Raw genomic sequence first — 19,169 nt, forward strand, 5'->3', positions numbered from 1 at the left:
TGGACAGTGTTGGTTTCCCACTGCCCTGAGTGTGAAATCATGACAAAAACCACAAGAATACAGAAAATCTGGATTTAGCATGAAATTATTTAAAGGAGTTGTATAATTCTAATATATATAATCACCAAACTCTGAATTCTCAGAGAACTTTTCCTGTTGCTGTCCTGAAGTAATATTTTCATTGGAGACCAGATTTATGTCCGATGGTGAAGCTTTGGGGCCATTCACCCTGAAGTAGGAGCATCCTGAGTTAGGGAGTGTTCATGTGGTCCTGGAAAAGGAAAAGTTCAGGTGAGCTCTATGCAGGAGACTGAATCCCAAGAATGGCTTGGGAAAAAGAGGTCAGCTTCAGCAGAAAACCAGAACACAACTAAGTTTATATGTAGAAATCTACACTGTATGTACAGCTAATTTAGTTTTTCTATGGAGAACAAACAGCTACCTGAAAAAAGTGGCTCCCAAGGTTTTTCTGTCAGCTGGGGCAAAAGGTAAGTGATGTACAAGGAACCACAAGTACAATTAGGATCCTTCCCTGTTTATTTTCCTGGAAAGTAACTGCTAGCAAGCTGCAGGCTTTTTTTTTCTGTGCAAAAATGATCAGTGATGTGTTAACACTTCAAATTTGAGATGCACTACAACAACCAGCATGCCAGGAGCAGCAGTTCAATACCCTGAGCAGCAGCTTCTGAAGATCAATTCTTACTTAGGTGTCTTAAGCAAAGCATTCAGAAATACAGACAGTCAAAGATCAAAGAGCTCAGAATCTGCTCTCAAAAGAAGGAATGTATCCTCCATCTGGGATTTATCAACAGGATATGAATCCCTGGCCACTGTGAAGAGCAATTTATTTAGAATGTGCAAACAAAAAGCAATAGCTTCCATGCTGTTACCAACCACTAGAGCTTGTTTCCTCTCCAGGCTGACTCTTACTTGCTTCAGTTGTCAGCAGACTGTGCTTTACTGGTTCTAGTGGAAATCAATTACCAAATATGCAACTTGGTTCTTTGTCCTCCTAGAGAAGAAGACAAATGTGAGTAGGACAGGAAAATAAATATTTTTTAAAATGAAAATAAAGAAGGGAAAATGAACATTCAAGTGTCAGGGGGTGAGGGTTATCAGGGTGAGGGAAGAAATGTGCAAAAGATGCATGGGTGAAAAGCTGGTGAAAGACTACTGGGTATAAAAAGAGGGCATATACTGGAACAGGAGTTCCTGGCAACTTCTTATCTGGGTCTTCTAAGCTGTGCCCGTGGCTCTGTGTGAGCACCATGCTGTTGTAAATAACAGTTATCAAAAAGTACAGGAGCACTCAGACCTCTAATCCTGCAATAAAGTCATGTGGAAGCTTAAAACTAATTAAGGCTTCTCTCTAAGCTTTAAATCTAGTCTATGTGTAGTATAATATCCTGGAGATATTCCCTGTATAATCCAATGAGAATTTCAGGCAAGCAAGGAAGAAATTACTCCACAAACCTGTTTCACACATTGAAAACAAGCTCAGTTTTTACTGGGTATCAGGAGTCCGATCATTTGAGGAGTCCAAGAATAAAATTCTATTTTTTTATTACAGGTACATACCTGTCTTATCTAACACTTTCAGGACAGTATCGAAACACACCATAATGTTGCTATTACTGTACCCATCACACAAATCTTAGTTATAAATTAAAGGGTAACAAGCAAATCTTGAGTAACTGCCTCTAATAAGTACAAACAAGCCAATATAGAGTCACACTGAAAGCAGGAGGCATTTAATTCCTTTATGAGGAACACTCAAGACTGAATGTTCCACAAAGGAAGATGAAAGAGCCCCCAACACAGATAAACTTGATAAAGCTGACACAGATGAGGATGTTCCCCATGTAGTTCTTCAAAGGACCCCTTTTAACATAAACAGAGCAAAGCGTTTGCTTTCAGAGTTATACTCCCAAACAAAAGTCTATACAGCAAAATTAAACCTTTAAGGAGGATGTAAGAGAGTAAAAGGTATCATTAATATCTATTAATCACTTCTCAGTCCATCTTTAAGATGTACTAAGTAAAGAAGAAAGAAAGTATATACTTTGGTATATGTGAGTGCTGGAGCTGATTGATCCTTGTCTGCACACTCCAGATGAAAAATGGGACCAGCACATCACATTGTAGCTATTTAATAGCAATTCTGGTATACAGTGAATGGTAAATTCTGATTTTCACCTTACATGACAAATATAGGCCTAAAGTATATTCTGAGAAACAGTGTTTGCAAATTAAAGTAAAATAAAAGCATTAATTGTTTTCTATCATTTCAATATGGTAGTTATAATAAAATAGAGAGCAAAGGATATGGCCACCAGACTTGTTTTTAAACCCAATTTAAACTCATTAACTGCAGCAGAACTTGTGATGATTGCCACAGATTAGCTTTCTTTTCTATCTTTGAAAAGCAACAGCTTTTGGAAAGAGCTGGACTAGATGTGAAACCTCTGGCCTTGTTTATTCAGCATTATAGTGTGTTTCTGAATCTTTATGTCCCTGATGACAGAGGTGCTTTTCTATTTATGCTCTTTGTATTCAGTTTGTGCACACTGGAATTATATGCACTTTTTTTTTTTAAACTGCACAGGCCAATGTCCCTCTTGCATTAGCTCATGGGAAAAAAAAAGAACAATCAGACTACTGAAATTAAATTAAAAAAAACCCTTAAGGCCACACAAGCTTAGATAACAGAAAAACTTAATAACTTGTTTCTCTCATATTATTTTCATGTTGCATTTTTCTACAAGCCTATGTAGAAAGACTTGCCAATTTATAGGAAGAGTTTGACCTCATTATTTCCATTTCTCTTTGTCTCTAACTGTGGCTCATTTTTGCCTGTTACCTTAATCAAAAAAAGCCCATTTAATTACTTGACAGGAGCATTTCTCCCCTTCAGTCTCCTTTCTGGATAAAACCCACCAAATTCAGTTTTACATATGTGTGTGTATCTATGTATAAAGTTATGTATATATGCATTATAAACATATATATAAATTTCTGTATATAAATGGCCATCTCTGCCCTTCTAAATGTCAGTGAGAGAGCCAGTATGAAGATGAAATTATCCATGTGAGTTACTATTGTTAATCTCTGAATACTTCAGAGTTTATAAGATGGATTTAGGGAATGTATATTTACTTCAGTTACTTTCTTGATGCTAGTTTCTGTAGTTTCTAATAACATCAGGCAGAGAGAGGTCAAAAGAGGGAGGATTTAAGTGTAAACATAAAGGTTTATTTGGAAAAAAGAACAACTCTATGAAGTAGGTACATTGTATCATTTCCTTAAAAACATGCTACAGGAACAATAAACTACCCAAACTATAAAATTCTTATTTAAATTAGGATCCTGGAAAACAGCAAGACAAAACTAAGAAACTTACAGTTTTTATAAATGCAGAGTACTGAAAGAGCATCAGTAATTTGTCTTCATCTGTTGTAATACAGAGTGGAAAGCAGAGCTGAGTTAGAAAACGGAATGAAATGAAATGCTGAGGAAATTACAGACCATGGCTAACAAAAGCAAGGTGGTTGTACAAGCTTGTACAACAAGGTTGATCAGTTGTACAGAGTGTCTGTTTAAAATGGAGATGGGCAAGCAGCAACACTTCTGAACAAGTCTGTGCCATCTCATGAGATGAGATAAAATCCCTGGGAACTGAAAGTCACAAACGTGAATCACAAGTTTTCTCTCTATTTGTCACATCAGGAGCCTCTCATTCAGGAAGATTGTCCTGAGTTTACAATGTTAAATATGATCAGAGGTAATGAAATCTAATGAGGTAGTTATGCAGTCCTGGTGACATTTGGAACCTTTTAGATGTTGGTGATTTTCACTGATTGTTATTACAGTCCTGTTTGATGTTGAGAAATGGGAGCCCATCAAACTTCTTTCACAAACGTTGCTGATCCATGTTGTGGGTGGCAGTGCCTTTGCCCTGATTTGGCCCTCAGAATTCAGCATTTCATTGGTATCTCTGAGCTGCTTTTCAGGCTACGAGAGCTCCCAGTCAGCACCACCTCCAGCCACCACCACCTGCGGTGAAGAACTCAAAAGGAAGGCCATGTGCAACTTGCCATTTTTAAGAGGCTTTCAAGGTGGTTATGCAGCTGGTAAAAAGTCTCCTGGGAGTAAAAATAAGACCATTAAAAGTACGACAGTTGGCATGGAAACTGGTGAAGCTTAGATGACAAAAAATAAATGCACCTTTAAATAAAAATTAAGCTGAATAGCAATAAAAAGTATTAATTAACAAGAAAAAAGAGATTATTTGAGGAAAAAAAAATCCTTCACCAATCAGAAATCTGATTTTAGTCACACTAGTAAAGAAGGGCCTAACCTACAGAGATAAAATGTCAAATAAAAATGAGGAAGATTAAATACTACTTGAAGAAGAAATAATTACAATAAAAATAAATAAGAATCTTAAAGTATGTTAGAAATAGTCTACAAGATAACTGGTTAGTTTGCAGACCTTAGAACAGAAAGCATCCTTAAGAAATACATTTTGCAAAGAACCTGCACAGTGTACCTGCATAAGATCATAATACATAAATGTATCTCTGAGAAATTTTTCCCCAGATTATAAAAATAATGAGAGTAATTAAGACATGAGCAGAGATGATGTCTGAACAAACTGCTAAGCAGGGACAAACTTATAAGACTAGCTTGTCTTCAAACAAGACTTCCAAGGGAATTCAGAATCCAAATAAGATAGACACTCAAATATGTGCAAACTATTATGAAAATAATCTTTACTAGACTAGAAGGCATCAAATGTCACACCTAACACCACACAGAGTCTGGTGTGATCCTCAGCAACACAAATCTGTAAACTTGCAGAACACAAAAAGCTAACCAGAAAATAAAACTAGAAGGCTAGAACATGTAGATGATTATGTTATGTCAGGTCTAATTAGGAGAGATTCCACCTGCAGAACTGTGCCTCTGTCACCTGCTATTTGCACAGCTGCAGCACTTGGGGGCTGCACCATGTTTTCCCCGGGCTCTGGCAGCAGACAGAGCACACAGGAAAGTGGCAGTCGCTGTCAGTCTGCAGACTAAACAGCTCACAGGTGAACACAGCTGGCAGGAGGAGGAAAACAAAATAAAACAATTGAGATGAATGCAGGAAGTACTGATCATAATGTACCAACTGAAATTATTGGGTGTTATCTAATTTAGGAACAGGTCTTAGAGAGTGTACTGGCACACAACAGATTTGCAGGGGAGATTCTTTTAACAGAAGATGAAAAAGGAAGAAAATACATGGTTACTCCGTGAAAAATGGGTCAAAAAACAAATATGCAAAAGAATTGGTATGGCTTACAGAGCAGGTGAACAGATGCATGGACAAAGAAGAATTGGTTTCCACAGGGTATAGGAAAAGGACTGAGCAGAAGATACAGTTGAATAGTTAAGTAATAGTTATGCTTTACATAAATGCCACATCAAAATACAAAAACACATGATGTGAAACTTGAATGAATTGTATTTCAGTCCAGAATGCCTACTATTATGGAAATAACAGATCATTCTTTCTTGCTAGAACTGCAGTTTATCATAATTTCTTCAAGTACTCAGTGCCTAAGACCAACCACCAATATTTTGCCTGCAATTACTTTTCGTCAGGTAGAACAACCTCTGTGGACCTGTTCAAAACAAATTTTACTGCATGTTTCATGTGCCCTCTGCCTTGACTGCTATTGAAACAATGCAGAAAATGTTTTTAAGGAATCTAAGAGGAAATAGGATGCTGGAATTGGAAACAGCACCTGAGGATCATTTCAATAGTGCCCACAGCAGGATAGGGTGGCTGCTGATACCTGGCTAAGCAAATACGGAAATACTATCAGGGATGTTTGCTATACATCCATGTCAACAGCAACGACCATGCAAGAATAATACCTCCACCCCCAGGCTGCTCCGTGCTGCTCCTACCCCCATTCCCTGCTGTTCCCCCACCACAAGGCTGAATGGCATCCTCAGGCACCCCATCATGTGCAGGTCATGGCATGGCCTGGGTGGGTGCACCTGAACACGAGGGCGTTGGATGGCAGGAAGGGAGATGTGAGCAGTGCAGTGCAGTGCTCTGGTAAGAGGCTCTGGGCCTCCAACTAAACCCACTGTACTTCTTGTGTGTGTCCTGCTGCAGGAGGCACATTGAGCTATCAAAAGGGAGTTGCTGCATCAGAGCCAGGACAGTGAAAAGGCGTTACGTGGGTGCAGTGCTGTGACAGAAACCATGTCTGCCACTGAAAAGTAAGTCGGTGGTGTGCTGTGGCCGCGCTCGGTGCTGCAGAGGCCTCGGGCTGGTGCTCAGTGCCGTGCCTGGTCCGGCCCGGTCCGGCCCGCAGAGCTCCCGGCACGGCGGGAGCAGCACCCGGGGCTGGGATGGAGCACCGAGTACAGGTGGGACAGCCTGATGTGACAGTGTCGGTGTCTCGTTCATAGAACTGTACAAAGAGAGTGGTTATGCAGATCACTGGTGTGCTTGTTTGGAGTTCGCAGGGAAGGAATGAGCCCATCCACACATGAGGAGCTCAGCGCCCTGGGAAAAGGTTGGTGTGAGAAATCCCTATGGGAAGGTTGGGCATGAAATACACACCCCTCTGGGCTTCAGAGGAGAACTTTGTCATACAGCGTTATGGCAATTCACATGCTTATTCAAGTTTATGCCATCACTTACAGGAAAGGAAAACCTATTACTGTGTTTCCAAGTTATCACATGAAAGGCTACATACGTCAGCTAACTTTATGTCGCTGTCTGAGACCATTAATTCAACTGATTAATGGAGGGTTAATTTCTTAATCTGGATCTGATGGAAGCTGATAGCGCGCACTCGGGAAGTCCGGTTTTCCCCGGAGCTCAGGGGCTCCGGCAGGATCCGGGAAGTGTTCCCGGCACGGCAGGAAGCGGCAACGAGCGCGGCCGCTCAGGGAGGCGCCGTGGCCGGGCCGGGCCGAGCAGCCTGTCGGTGCCCGGCGTGGCCTGCCGGTGCCTGGAGCGGCCTGTCGGTGCCCCGCGTGGCCTGTCGGTGCCCGGCGTGGCCTGTCGGTGCCTGGAGCGGCCTGTCGGTGCCCGGCGTGGCCTGCCGGTGCCTGGAGCGGTCTGTCGGTGCCCGGCGTGGCCTGTCGGTGCCCGGCGTGGCCTGTCGGTGCCCGGCGCGGCCTGTCGGTGCCCGGCATGGCCAGCGCTGGTTCCTAAGCCCTCTTGAGTTACAGTCCCTGTGTGTTCACCCGCCCCGAGTCCCCGCCCGCCCCTGCAGCGACGCGGGGCACGCCGGGAGTTGTAGTCCCCGCTGGCCGGGCCCTCACGCTGCGGCCTCGGGCACAGCCGAGGGGCGGCGGACCTCGGCAGGAGGGGTGCTCCGTGAGCTCGCCGACAACCCGGCCGCCCTCCCGCGCCGTGCTGGCAGGGCAGAAGTGGCACCGCCCGGTGCACCTGGAAGTAACCGCGTGTACTTCGTGTCTCAGCGCCTTTGTTCTCCACTCGGGGTGGGGGACTGGGGCACTCTCCTCTGAGCGCCCCCCGCCCCCGCCGTGCAATGGTACGCCCCGCCGCAGGCCGGCGCCCCCCCCACCCCACCGGCCCGGCGGCTCCATGGCGGGTCCTGCTCTGTGCGGGCGCCGCGCGCTCCCGCCCTCCGCGCGCTTAGAAGCGCTGCCGCCATTGGCTGCGCCCGCGCGCCCTTGCCAATCAGGAAGCGGCTCTCATGGAGGAAGGGAATAAATACAAGATGGCTGCTCATATAAAACCAGGCATTGGGCTTCGCCCCGGCGATGGGGGAATCGAGGCTTTAACCCGCGCTCCGGCCGTCCCGCGCCGCTCCCGCCCGCGCCGCTGCCGCCCCGCCGGGGGCAGCGACACTCCGACCGCCGCCGGCCTCTGCCGCGCTCAGCCGCTGCCCGCGGATCGCCGGCGGGGCCGAGGCCGGGTGCGGCGCCCCGGACGCCCGAGCGAGGCCTTGCACCCTCCGTCCGGGCAGCGCCCCGGTCCCCGCGACCGCCGTCCCGCCGCCCGCCGGCAGCCAGGCCCGGCCCCGGGCGGCCATGGCCGTCTCCAGGTCGGTGGGAGCCGAGAGGGATGGGGGAGATGGGCGGGCGGCGGCGGGCGCAGCTCCCGGCCCTCCGCGCGGCCTGGTGCGGGGGGAGCGCGGGGCCACTTTCCGCCTCCTTTCGCCTCCGGTGCTGCGGAGGCCTGGCGGGGCTGCCCCGCTGGGGCCGGGGTGGCTGGTGCTCCGGCGCCTGGTTTGCTTCCTGGCCTGGGGGGCTCCCGTGCCCCCCGCCTTTCTTTGGGCCGCAGGGGCGCTGCCTGTGGCGTCCCGGGCTCCCTCCTGAATTCGACACCTTCGTTTTGTGGGTCAGTCCATGCCAGGGTGGCTAAACTGCTGGGGAATAGGAGATTGTGATACTGAGTCTCAAAAACTGGTAAGAAATCGGTTTTGCCTTTCAGAGCCCTTAGTTGTAAAGTAACCAAAATAAAACAGACTTTCATGGAGAAAAGTGATTAGTGTGTTCTGGCTCTGCCTCAAGATGTTGGGCAGTATCTGCTTTCACACATGTGCTCTGGGGTGTGCCAGCGTTCAAAGCATTCACAGATACAGAGGTATGTCTTAACAGAGCTGTTTTATAAAAAACGCTGAGCACGAATTCCTGCCTTTTTTTTTTTTTTTGGTGGTGTGTGAAATGGGCGCGTTAAGCTTCCTAACAGGATAGTTGAAAGGAAACCATAAATCCAAATTAAGCTTGTGATAGATTAGCTCCAAGTCACGTGTTGGTAGTATCTCTGTACTTCTAAAGTGCCATCACAAAAGCAAATTCTGTTTCTGAAGCTGTGTGCGAATAAGTTTACAATTCTATGTAGCAAAGTAAAGGGGTGCACATTTAAATTGGAAATACATTATTCATCAAAATTTATGCCAGCAATACACCTTTTAAGACTTACAGTAGCAGGTGTTTTATTTTTAGCGTTATAGTTTCTACAAAGTATCACATTGTTGCAGTCTACTGTTATTTTTTAATCAATTTGCTACATGTTTGTTGGGGTTTTTTTAATCCCTCCCCCCTGTCCATAAGAATGTGGAAGTGGTAAGGACTGATGTTATGAGACTACTGTGTACACTGAAGTAAGTCATCATGTAAAATAGTGCAGTATTTTAATTACGTTGGGTCTAATCAGTCTGCTTAAATAACGTTGCTAATGTGTGTGCTAATGTGATGTGGGGGCTAACTGGAATATCAAGTGGAGCTTTTCAGCTCTCTGCTGAGGCTGTGTCTGTTGCAAAGGCTGGTTTCTGTTTCGGTTACCCAAAGGTTGTTTTATTGGAAAGCAGCAGTTCTCTGTGCAAAGATTTACTTAGCACCTGTTTGTGAACTCAGAGAAAAATTCTGGTTTAGATTTGGCTCATTCTGAGCTTCGGTGTGGGGCACTAGAGAAGTTGGTACGTTGATAATAGTGTGATGTGTTGCCTCAGAGTACAGCATTAAAGTCCAAATGTTACACAAGTCGAACATAAAGTATAAAACTTCAGTAAAGTAGCTATAATACTGGTGAATTGTGTAGAATTGTTTTAGTTTCACGTGTACCTCGGGTAAAAGAATACACATTTTGGAGTGCTGTAACTAATGGACCTTTCTGCAGCTGGGCCATAAGAACATGATGCAGTGCCAGTGCTGCTTTTGTAAATAAAAGCAGTCTTGTCTTCACCTTGTACTTCAGAACGTTCAACTTCACAGGTGCTTTCCTTTCAGACCACACATAATTGTAGGTGTATACAGCAATGTAACCATCTTTCTCTAAAGGGTATGGCTGGTCCAGCTTCTCTACCAGTTCCACTGACTTGTACAAATCTGCACTTTTTCGCTAGATAGTTACAGTTACTTTTTTTTGTGTGCCACCATAATACTTCATTATTGAATGACTAACTATGCAAGTTTGAAGAGTGAGGAAGAAGCTGATTTGATTTCTTTGGGGGTAGTTCTATTTTGGAGCCATATTGTAAAACTAAGGGATTTTGGAGGTGGGGGTCAGGGTAGTTTTACATTATCAAAACAGTAAATTATTAAGTGGTTGTTCTCCCGGTACAGTTAATTTCTGCTCTTTGGCCAGTTGAAAACCTTTCTCAAAACCTTGGTCTGTTCAGGGAGGTCTAAACAAACGTAGGAAATACTTTGAAATGGCTTAAAATTAGATTGAGAATTCACAGCTTTGCTCTTAATAAGGTCATATTAAGAAATAATTGTGTAAATAATTGTAACCTGTTGACAAAAAAGTCTAATTGTTAATTCTGCATTATATGTGTACATGCTTGTTTGAGCAGATCCTGCTGTCAGGTGGACTGAAGATCTGCTGCTATTTAAAATTTCTGTGATGATACTCCAGGAGACAGACCCAAAAGCAGCACAGTAGACACCTCATGCCAGAAGATATTGCAGAACAGTTGCATTGTATGTGTTGATCTGTGTGGTGGTTTTATGCTGAAAAGACCAGAGAATGCCACCCTTCAGGGGTGGAGATGGGGGGGGTAGGAAGGCTGATGTTCCTTCTGTGAATGTGCAAACTCATTTGGAGGCCTTAGTCTGTAAAGTATAGATGAAGTAATATTAGTGTTTGCATAGCTCATAAAAAAATCCCAAATTCTTAATAGTGGGATAGAAAAAGGAAGTGAAAAGTTTTGCTTCAGCTTCATTTCTGCAAAGTGTATGATCCAAATGAATAATTGTAATGGCTCACTAGTGATCTTTGAAGATATTCCAGGTGAAAAAGTAATGCTGCCAAGAAAATGACAGATCTCCTGGATTACTCAGGGTGAAAGTTTCAGTAGATAATAAAATGGTGATAGTCCCTTCCAATATCTAATAACACTTTTTTCCAGTTCCTTTCATGTGTTCAAAGGCACCTCATGTATTATTTCAACACCAAGGCTATTAATGGCTTTCTCCTATTTTTGAGTGCCTTTGTATGAAGGAGAACCAATACAGTTTTAAAATGTGACAAAATTAGGAAGCTGGTAAGGTACATTAAGAATAAACAATTTGATTTTAAGAGGTCAATCCTTTAAGTTCACCCTGAAACACCTTAAAGACAACCTCTTCAGGGTATGTTCAAGACACTTCCTTAGTGAAGTATGGGTGAGCATAACAGTTTATTGCTCCTGCAACCCTTTCTTGATTTGGTCTGTGTAAATTTAATACTGTTTTCTAGAGATTTCAGTGTTTTCATTTATATGAATTTGTATGTAAATGGTATTATGTAGATTAGGAACCTAGTTTTTACTTTTAAATAAATAATAATGTTGGGAAGCTGTGAGAGTAAAGCCCCTGGAAGGTAAGCAGGCCTCAGATATTGCTCTCAGCTTTTGAAGTGTAGGGCTGTGACTTCATGAGAACAAATGGCTGTACTGGCTGGCATCATTACTTCTGTAGCATTTCAAGTTAAATGCTGCATCAAACCTCTCTTTATGTGCCCTGTGTATCTTTTAGAAACATTTTTTTGGTGTTATCACAAGCTTTCTCTATAAAGAATTCAGCTTTTAGCTTCTTTGTAAGGTATTACTTCATGGCTGCTCTTGCATGAAAAGCAAGAGTTAAACTGAGTTAAGTGTGTTCAGTGCTACTTGAAGGCCTGTGCCCGAAGCATCAGATAGACACAGGCTCTGCAAGGATTGTGGTTACAGGAGTTCAGACTCAAAACAGGGGAAGAACAGTGTAACTCCTCTCTTGTTAGTGGAGATCAGCTTGAAGACAGGAGCAGTCGACTCCTTCTGTGTTGCTGTGGGTGGGAGAGAGTGCTGACAGTCATGGGAAGAGGGGGAAGCAGAAGCAGCATCTGCACTGCTGCTCAAAAGGGATAGAGCTCTGAAGTTTCTCAGACACTCTTTTTTCTAATGGACTGAAGACAAAGTTGAAAGTCAGGCCTGTGTGCTGCTAAGAATGCCAACCTGCTCCAGCAGATGGAACTTTATTTCTCACCAAGGCACTCAATTTTGGAACTTATCATACACTTATATTAACATGACTTGCCAGCTGTTTCAATTTCTACTCTTTTTCAGAGCCTTTGTCATGTAATTGGAGATATATTTTGGAGTGCATTGTTGGTTGTAGATACTTATATATTAGTTTACAAGTAAAGCTCATTCAGCCTAATGCTGTATATCATATATATGGAATGTATAATCCACATGGAATTAATTATACTAATTTTAGTATTTGGTTGGCTTCCATATGCTTATAATACTGTGACTTGGTATGGGTTTGGAACCTTGTTTCATTCCAGGTGTTCCTTCAATTGCTGTGTATGAAACGAGGTTTCTCCATTGTCCACAGTCCTGCCTTCGTAGCTGTAACATAATCAGCTATGAGAAGTAAAATCACAGTCCTTTCTTTGTGTATCATCACATTTCTGGTTTTTGTTCTGAATTCTGTTCAGTGTTCTTTCTCTTGCTGGCCAGCTGTATATTTGAAAGTTGATTAACAGTTCACGTGTGCTTTAGTAGGAGCCTGAGTGTTCAGAGCTGTGACGTTGACCAAGCTGGGATTTGACCCAATGGTGAAGTGACAGCAAAGGACTGTCGGGTCAACAAGAAGAGCTCAGGCATCTCCATTAGAACTAAGGTTGAATTTCAAAGCAAGTGTCAACCCTTGACAAGTCTAAATTTTAATTTAGGGATGTTTTCTATTTTTGTGCTAAGAAATAGTGCCTGTGAGGAAGCTTCTGGCTGTTGAAATAGTTTTGACTGGTAACTCCTCAGCGTAATCCCCTGCCTTCTGATGGGTGCTAGCAAGCAGTTTTTCAGAGAGCTCTAGGCAGAGTTTGACATTAGAGTCTTCCAGGCACAACTCCACTGAGGATTTTTTTGTACAGTCACACAATTTTAATGTGTTGGAGGATACACTAAGGTAGTTACATGGTGTTCTGTACCAGCTGGCCTTTACTATCAGAGATTGCTCTCTGGACAGTTAAATATGCTGGTGCACACAGATGTAGAGTCCAGACAGATCACTTCATTGGCAGCAGTGATCGGTTTGTTGTCTTTTTTAAGCCTCAACTTACTGAAAGCAACAATTTGGAATTTTTGTCAGTCAGGTCCTATGGGGACCCAATCCAGTCAGAACACTTACATGGGGCCAGTTGGGATCTTCATACAATTCAGCTGCACATGTTGTCTTTTGCAAACATTTTGAAGATAACTGTTCGTAACATCTGTATCTTGAATCCACCTACTGACTGTCTAATGCCTCTGTAGCTGAAGTCTTTCAAATCCACATCTTCTGGTTTCCACAGGAGGGACATAAGGTTCACCTCAAATGGTATGACAACTGGTCCCTGTAGGTGGAGATCAGCCCTCTGTTTGAGGTGGTACCTTTAGGCAGCAAAGAACTCCAGATTGGCATGAAGAACAGAACAGGTCACTTGTTGCAGCACTTGCCCAACGTGCCTGGATTTGGGTCATGTTGAACTTGGTGACTAGAAGGTCCAATCACTGTGGTACCCGGAGAGTGCCACCAAGTTAGTTGTGGTAGCTCTTTTGTAAGTGAAGGGTCTCAGATGCTACTGGATGCTTGTTCTTAAGCAACTGTATTGATGTCTTTCTGTCAAACATTTCTAATGAACTGTGTCAGTGTAAAAGCTCATGAGGTGTTTCTTAGAAGAAAAAAGTACTTAATTTGAGCGTAATGCTGGTCAGAAGAACTTGGAATTGCTGCTTCCAGTTGTGCCTTACTGACACACTTTAGCAGGGACCAGAAAATCTGAGTTCTGAAGTGAGAGGAAGGATTTATTTACCTCTTTGAACAAGGTAGTGCTTTGTAATGAGCTCACAAGGCGTGAGTCTCATCAAGGTCCTGTATGGCTGCTCTGCTTTTGGTGAGGTGTAGTTGATTTGGGACTGGGAGGTGACAGAAGGATTATCTAAACCATTGCCTCTGAGTTGAAAGTGAAGGACTCTATGTTTAAATTCTGATCATAGCAGTTATTCCAGGTGAAGATAGTTCTAGAGATACAGTTAATTTTTAGCATCTGTTGGTATTTAGATTTTTTGTAACAGTTCACAAATCTTTCTTTTGAATCTTTTTCTTCTCTGAAGTACTCTCTGTATTTCCATTGTTTGCTTCTGTATTCCATAGACTTAGAACAGTTTTTCTTACAGATTGCATTGAAATATTTCATAAAATAATTCAAAGCTCTGTCTGCATTGCAGAGCATCTCACTCTCCCACACTGCCTCACACTCGTGTGTTAATTTGTGAGTGATGTGAGCCACATGGGGCCCTGCTGGCAGCACTGTCTGTCCAGCATGACAGGCAGAGAACCATAGGTCACTAGAAAGCTTAGTTCTCTTTGACTTTAATGCTTGTTGAGAGACCATTAGTTTGTTCTGAGAATGAAAACCTTTTCAGACTTTAAACTTATTTCCAAACTGCAGGTACTCAAAACTAATTTGTTTAGAATTTTTACAGGTTTTTTGATTCCTAATGAAACTCAGAATGAAAACCTTAATTTAAAAAAACCCAAAGCTATCACTGCTGATCAGTGGCAGCTTTCTAGATGCTCCCCTTCCAACTCAAGCAGAATTCAGGCTCTGCCACGCTCTGCTGCAGCAATGCCAACACTTAAAAGTGTTAATAGCTCCACAAGATTAACAGTTTGGGAATTCTGCATCAGGGAAGGAAAGAATGATTAGCATGACCAGGAGTACTGCTAGTCAGATATTGTTGGCTGTATTTGCTAATTCTCCTTCCATTTCTCTTGCTGGGGTTGAATGCTGAAACCTCCCTATATGTGAGGAAAAAAATTATATATCAGATAATGGAAAGTTGTTTAATTTACATTTGTGTGTAAGTTAAGCATATTATAATTTACAATCCCACGTTACAAACCAAGTGTGCTGCAGGTCAGAAAAACCCAAAAACTGACGAACTGTCTTGTAGGTAACAGAGCTTAAAAAGTTGTGGGATTTAGGGGTGAAGATGTAGTCTTGTAACTAAGTTTGGAATTTGAGTTCTTGAGGGTAGGCCAGCGTAGTGGTTTCCTCCTGTTTTGACACATGAAGAGTTCTAGCTGAGGAAGTGGTCAAAGTTGCACATTCTGCTTGACTCAAGATGAAAAAAGATAATTTGGTAGTTAAAGGAGTGGATGGTGCTACATGGCAGACTTGAACATGGAACAGTGAAGTGCCAGGGAGAGATGAAGAATGAAAGAGGTGAGAACAAGCGAGTTAGAGTGAGCAGGGATGCCTCAGAAAGCCACTATATTTTGTACTGAATAGTACCAACTGCTGCAAATCTGGTTGGGTTATTCCTGTGTAGAAGCACTAAATTAAAAATACTGTTGAATAACTGGGTAGCCAGTATGTTTCTCATGTAAGATCTGTAAAACCTCTTTCCTTCTTTACTGTCTAATCACACAACACTACTGGGTTTGTTGTATTTGGAGTTTAATTTTATGACTTTGAAACAATTTAGTAACTAGTAAATCACAGCAATTGAAACTCTAGTTTTATTTGTAGAAATTGAAATGAGCTCATCTGTTTTAGTAGCTGGAAGATAATTACTTCTAAGCTGACAAATACCAGAAGTGTGTCTAGAAAACAAAAATTATTTGAAATGTTTTTGAGTCAGAATTTTTTTAATCTAATGAATATTTAATATCTCCAGTTGTGTGAGTATTTGGGTTTTGGAACTGTATTTCTGTGCCATTACTGTCTTGCCCCTGTAGCACTGCTGTTTCTAATGTGTTGGGACATGCTGTAAGGTGTACTTGGGTTTAAGTGCAGTTTAAGCATGTCAAAATATGAAATGCAGTGATACTGGAAAGAGTGTGGGTTTTTTCCTTTTTAAATTATTGTAACTAATGTTAAAGGCTATTTTGGTAAAATGTAATTAGTAGGAACAGACAGACAAGACATTTGTCCTTTCTGCTGTGTGCTCAAACCTGGGGGGTGTTTGTGAAGGAGGGTTGTTGGGGTACCTCACTAGGCTGATCCAGGTGAGTTTCACAGCTGTGCAAAGTCCAATTTCATATTGTGACAATATTTAGAGAAGTATTTCTGTGATTAAGGCTGAAAGGAACAATTCTGATTGCACTCTGTGGTCAGATTCTGGATTCTTAATCAGTAATGACCTCATACTCTCCAATAACTAATGGATAAACTCAGCACTCCTTAGAGAGCTCTGACTGACCCAGTGGTAGAGAAGGGAATAATGAACATTTGTAATGTCAGTCACAGATTGGAATATCTGGACAATTTTATCCTGTGATAACTATGTCAAAACAGAGACTTTTATTTCTGATTCAGTAACTCTAAACAAGAAATAAGGGAATAATGCTAAAAATAGTTGGGGTCTTTCACTAAATACAGAGATAGTGTGAAAACAGATCTACTGGTTGAATCCCCATATTTCATGGGAAGGGCAGAAGGATCAAATTATTTCAAAGCTGTAAATACAACAAAAGGTTTGGTTTTGTATGTTTCAGGCAATTAGGGAGAAAATGTATGAAAAGTGAAAATGTGTTATCCTGGAAAAGCAGAGTTTGATATTATAGATCACAGGTTATGATGTTAAAAGTGATAATGCACAACAGGAGCAGCTGAGCCCTCTGCCTTTTCTGTTAGACAGAATTTGATGTTGATCACTTATAACAGCATTTATGTTTCAAGATTGAAAATGTTTTATCACAGAACAAAAACAGAAACAATTTTTTTCTTGTAACTGCAGATATTTTTAATCTAACACTTCTGACAATTTGTTAGTATTTTTTTGCTTACCAAATTAAATGTGCTTTTAGAACAACTATGCTTACTGTTGCAAAAGTGATATATTATTCATCCTGCCAACTGACAGTCTTCAGGCAAACATCTCTTCTGTTTGAGTTATGCAAACTGAAAAATGTCGGGGAATATTAATAGAAATGGGTAACTGAACTATGAATAGCATAACATTTTCAGTTTTTGTCAATCATATTTAGGCTCGATCGTCTCTTTATTTTGCTGGACACCGGTACAACGCCAGTAACAAGAAAAGCAGCTGCACAGCAACTTGGGGAAGTAGTGAAACTGCACCCTCATGAACTGAATAATCTCTTATCTAAAGTAAGCATTGGTTTGTTTTCCCCCTAGTGCTTTAATGGTGAGAATAAAACTAGTTTAAAGGGGTGTGGTTCTGTGGGAAGAAAAAGAAGCATGGTAGTCTTGTGTCCTCCAGAATTAGGAGACTGAAGAAAACTGGGGACTGCTTCTGTTAAACCTGCTGTTTTGTCAACTTTTGAAATGGTTACAAAGTGAGGTTTCACTTTGCATTCTGTATTGATATTCAGTGTTTGCTGTACGTTCAGATTTTCCTCTATAAAGGAAAGCTCTTCTGCCTTATATAGATTCCTGCTCTTGCCTTTAAAGATTATTACTTGTGTGATAAAGCATTAAAAAAATAGGAGGCTGCATGTCTTTAAAAGAGCTGGAAAGTGGAAAGAGATTTCCATTAGTTTGAGACTTGGATCTGGCCAAGTCTAGTTTAGAGGAGTGTATGTTTCTTCAAGTGACCCATGTTGTCTCTTCTTGGGTTAAATGGCTTCAAAGTTTTTGAGGTCTGTTAATCTCTTTTGAACTCTTCCTTTTGGACAACAACAAAATGAAAACCAAAACATATCTCAAGCCTTGTTCACTATGGGGAGGAATTCAAGCTTGAGTTTGACTGATGGGACTAAATATATCTTGAATTCTCAATGTCTGGCTCTGGCAGTTCTGCCAGGCAGTGAGCAATATAGAGGAGGCTGCTGGCACTTCTTGGTTTGTTTCCTTGTCCTTTGTTTTTTGTTGTTTTGATTGTTGTCTTAATCCATACCATTAAAAGTAAGTGTTTTAATAGAGCAGAACAGCTGATGGATTTTATTGAAGTACAGTTTAAGCAAATATTTATTTACCTATTAATCTCTCCTTAAAGGTGTTGGTGTATTTGAGAAGTACGAATTGGGATACTCGTATTGCAGCTGGCCAGGCTGTTGAAGCAATAGTGAAAAATGTACCCGAGTGGAATCCAACTCCGAGATCAAAACAAGGTGCTCCTTAAATTAATTAAGTATAACTCACTGTTTATCTTACTCAAACTGGCCATGATATGAGATTTTTCAGGGCAACCTGTGTTGTTCTGATTTTTTATAAGCATGGACTTTTTTATATGCATCTAAGTGGGACTGTAAGTTAAACCTCTTTGGCTTTAGATGTTGATACCTGACCTTTGTTTCTTGTAAGATTCCTGTACTTGTGTGTTGTACCCTCATAAAGCTTTTATAAATAAAAGGAATAACTAGTAGAATGGTAAAATGTTTAACCAATCAACTTTGTCACAATATTTTGCAGGAACTCTTTTTTTCACTGCTCCCTTGCTCAAAGCACCTTTCTGAGGGAGGTGAAATGGCAGCTTGCTCACTTTTCCTGTCTGTGTTCACTTTGCATCTGAAATTGTCACATTAGGGATGGTAGTGTCTTTTATTCTTGAGTTTTGGATTTACTGTCAGTGATTTTGTCTAAACTCATTGGTAGCGTCTGTGTTCACAACTTTGTGGCAGTTTCCAGAGATTCACTGACTATTTAAATTAAAAACAGACACACACACAAACACACAAGCCTAAAGCAACTGCAACAAAACTCACATCTGTTTTGAGGTGATCTTGTATTTGTTTCATTTGGTGCCTCCTGGTTCTGCTGCTATACAATTTGACAAGCAAGGTCTGCATTTGCCTTATCCACTGTTTTTCTGACTTTTGTAAACAGTCATATTTGCTCTCCAACAACTTCTTTTCATATTGAAGAGTTGTAGTCTCTTCAGTCTTTCATCACGAGACAACTATTTGTCTTTTAAATAACTTTGTGATGTTTCTTGTCTTCCTTGAGATGCACCGAACTGTACACAGTCTACCTGCATCTCTGGAATACTGATATTTAATGCATAGTGACCCAGTGATGTGCTTTGTCGTGCCTTCAGTGTCCTTCCTGGTGATACCCAGTACTTAGTTGGCTGTTCTGGCTTTGACTGCTCAGTAAACTGGTGAATACAGAAAACTGTCAAAAGTACCTACAAAATTTTTATTAAATGTTAACTGCCAATTCTGAATTCAGTGTTGTGCAGGCATGATTTAGGTTATTACTTTTTTAC

General features: G+C 41.8%; 1 protein-coding gene across 2 annotated transcripts in view; it reads left to right on the forward strand.

Annotated features, from left to right (window-relative positions):
• The first annotated feature begins 7,752 nt into the window (after window positions 1–7,752).
• BTAF1 (B-TFIID TATA-box binding protein associated factor 1) overlaps window positions 7,753–19,169 on the forward strand; it is a 42,422-nt gene continuing 31,005 nt past the window's right edge. For both annotated transcript variants that reach the window (XM_071563386.1, XM_071563388.1), the window contains exons 1-3: window positions 7,753–8,084; window positions 16,987–17,110; window positions 17,958–18,072. In XM_071563386.1, the coding sequence (XP_071419487.1) occupies window positions 8,071–8,084; window positions 16,987–17,110; window positions 17,958–18,072 (253 nt within the window). In that variant the 5' untranslated portion in view covers window positions 7,753–8,070. The remainder of the gene's footprint in view (window positions 8,085–16,986; window positions 17,111–17,957; window positions 18,073–19,169) is intronic.

Source organism: Pithys albifrons, chromosome 9 (assembly GCF_047495875.1).
Source record: "Pithys albifrons albifrons isolate INPA30051 chromosome 9, PitAlb_v1, whole genome shotgun sequence".
Lineage (NCBI taxonomy): Eukaryota > Metazoa > Chordata > Aves > Passeriformes > Thamnophilidae > Pithys > Pithys albifrons.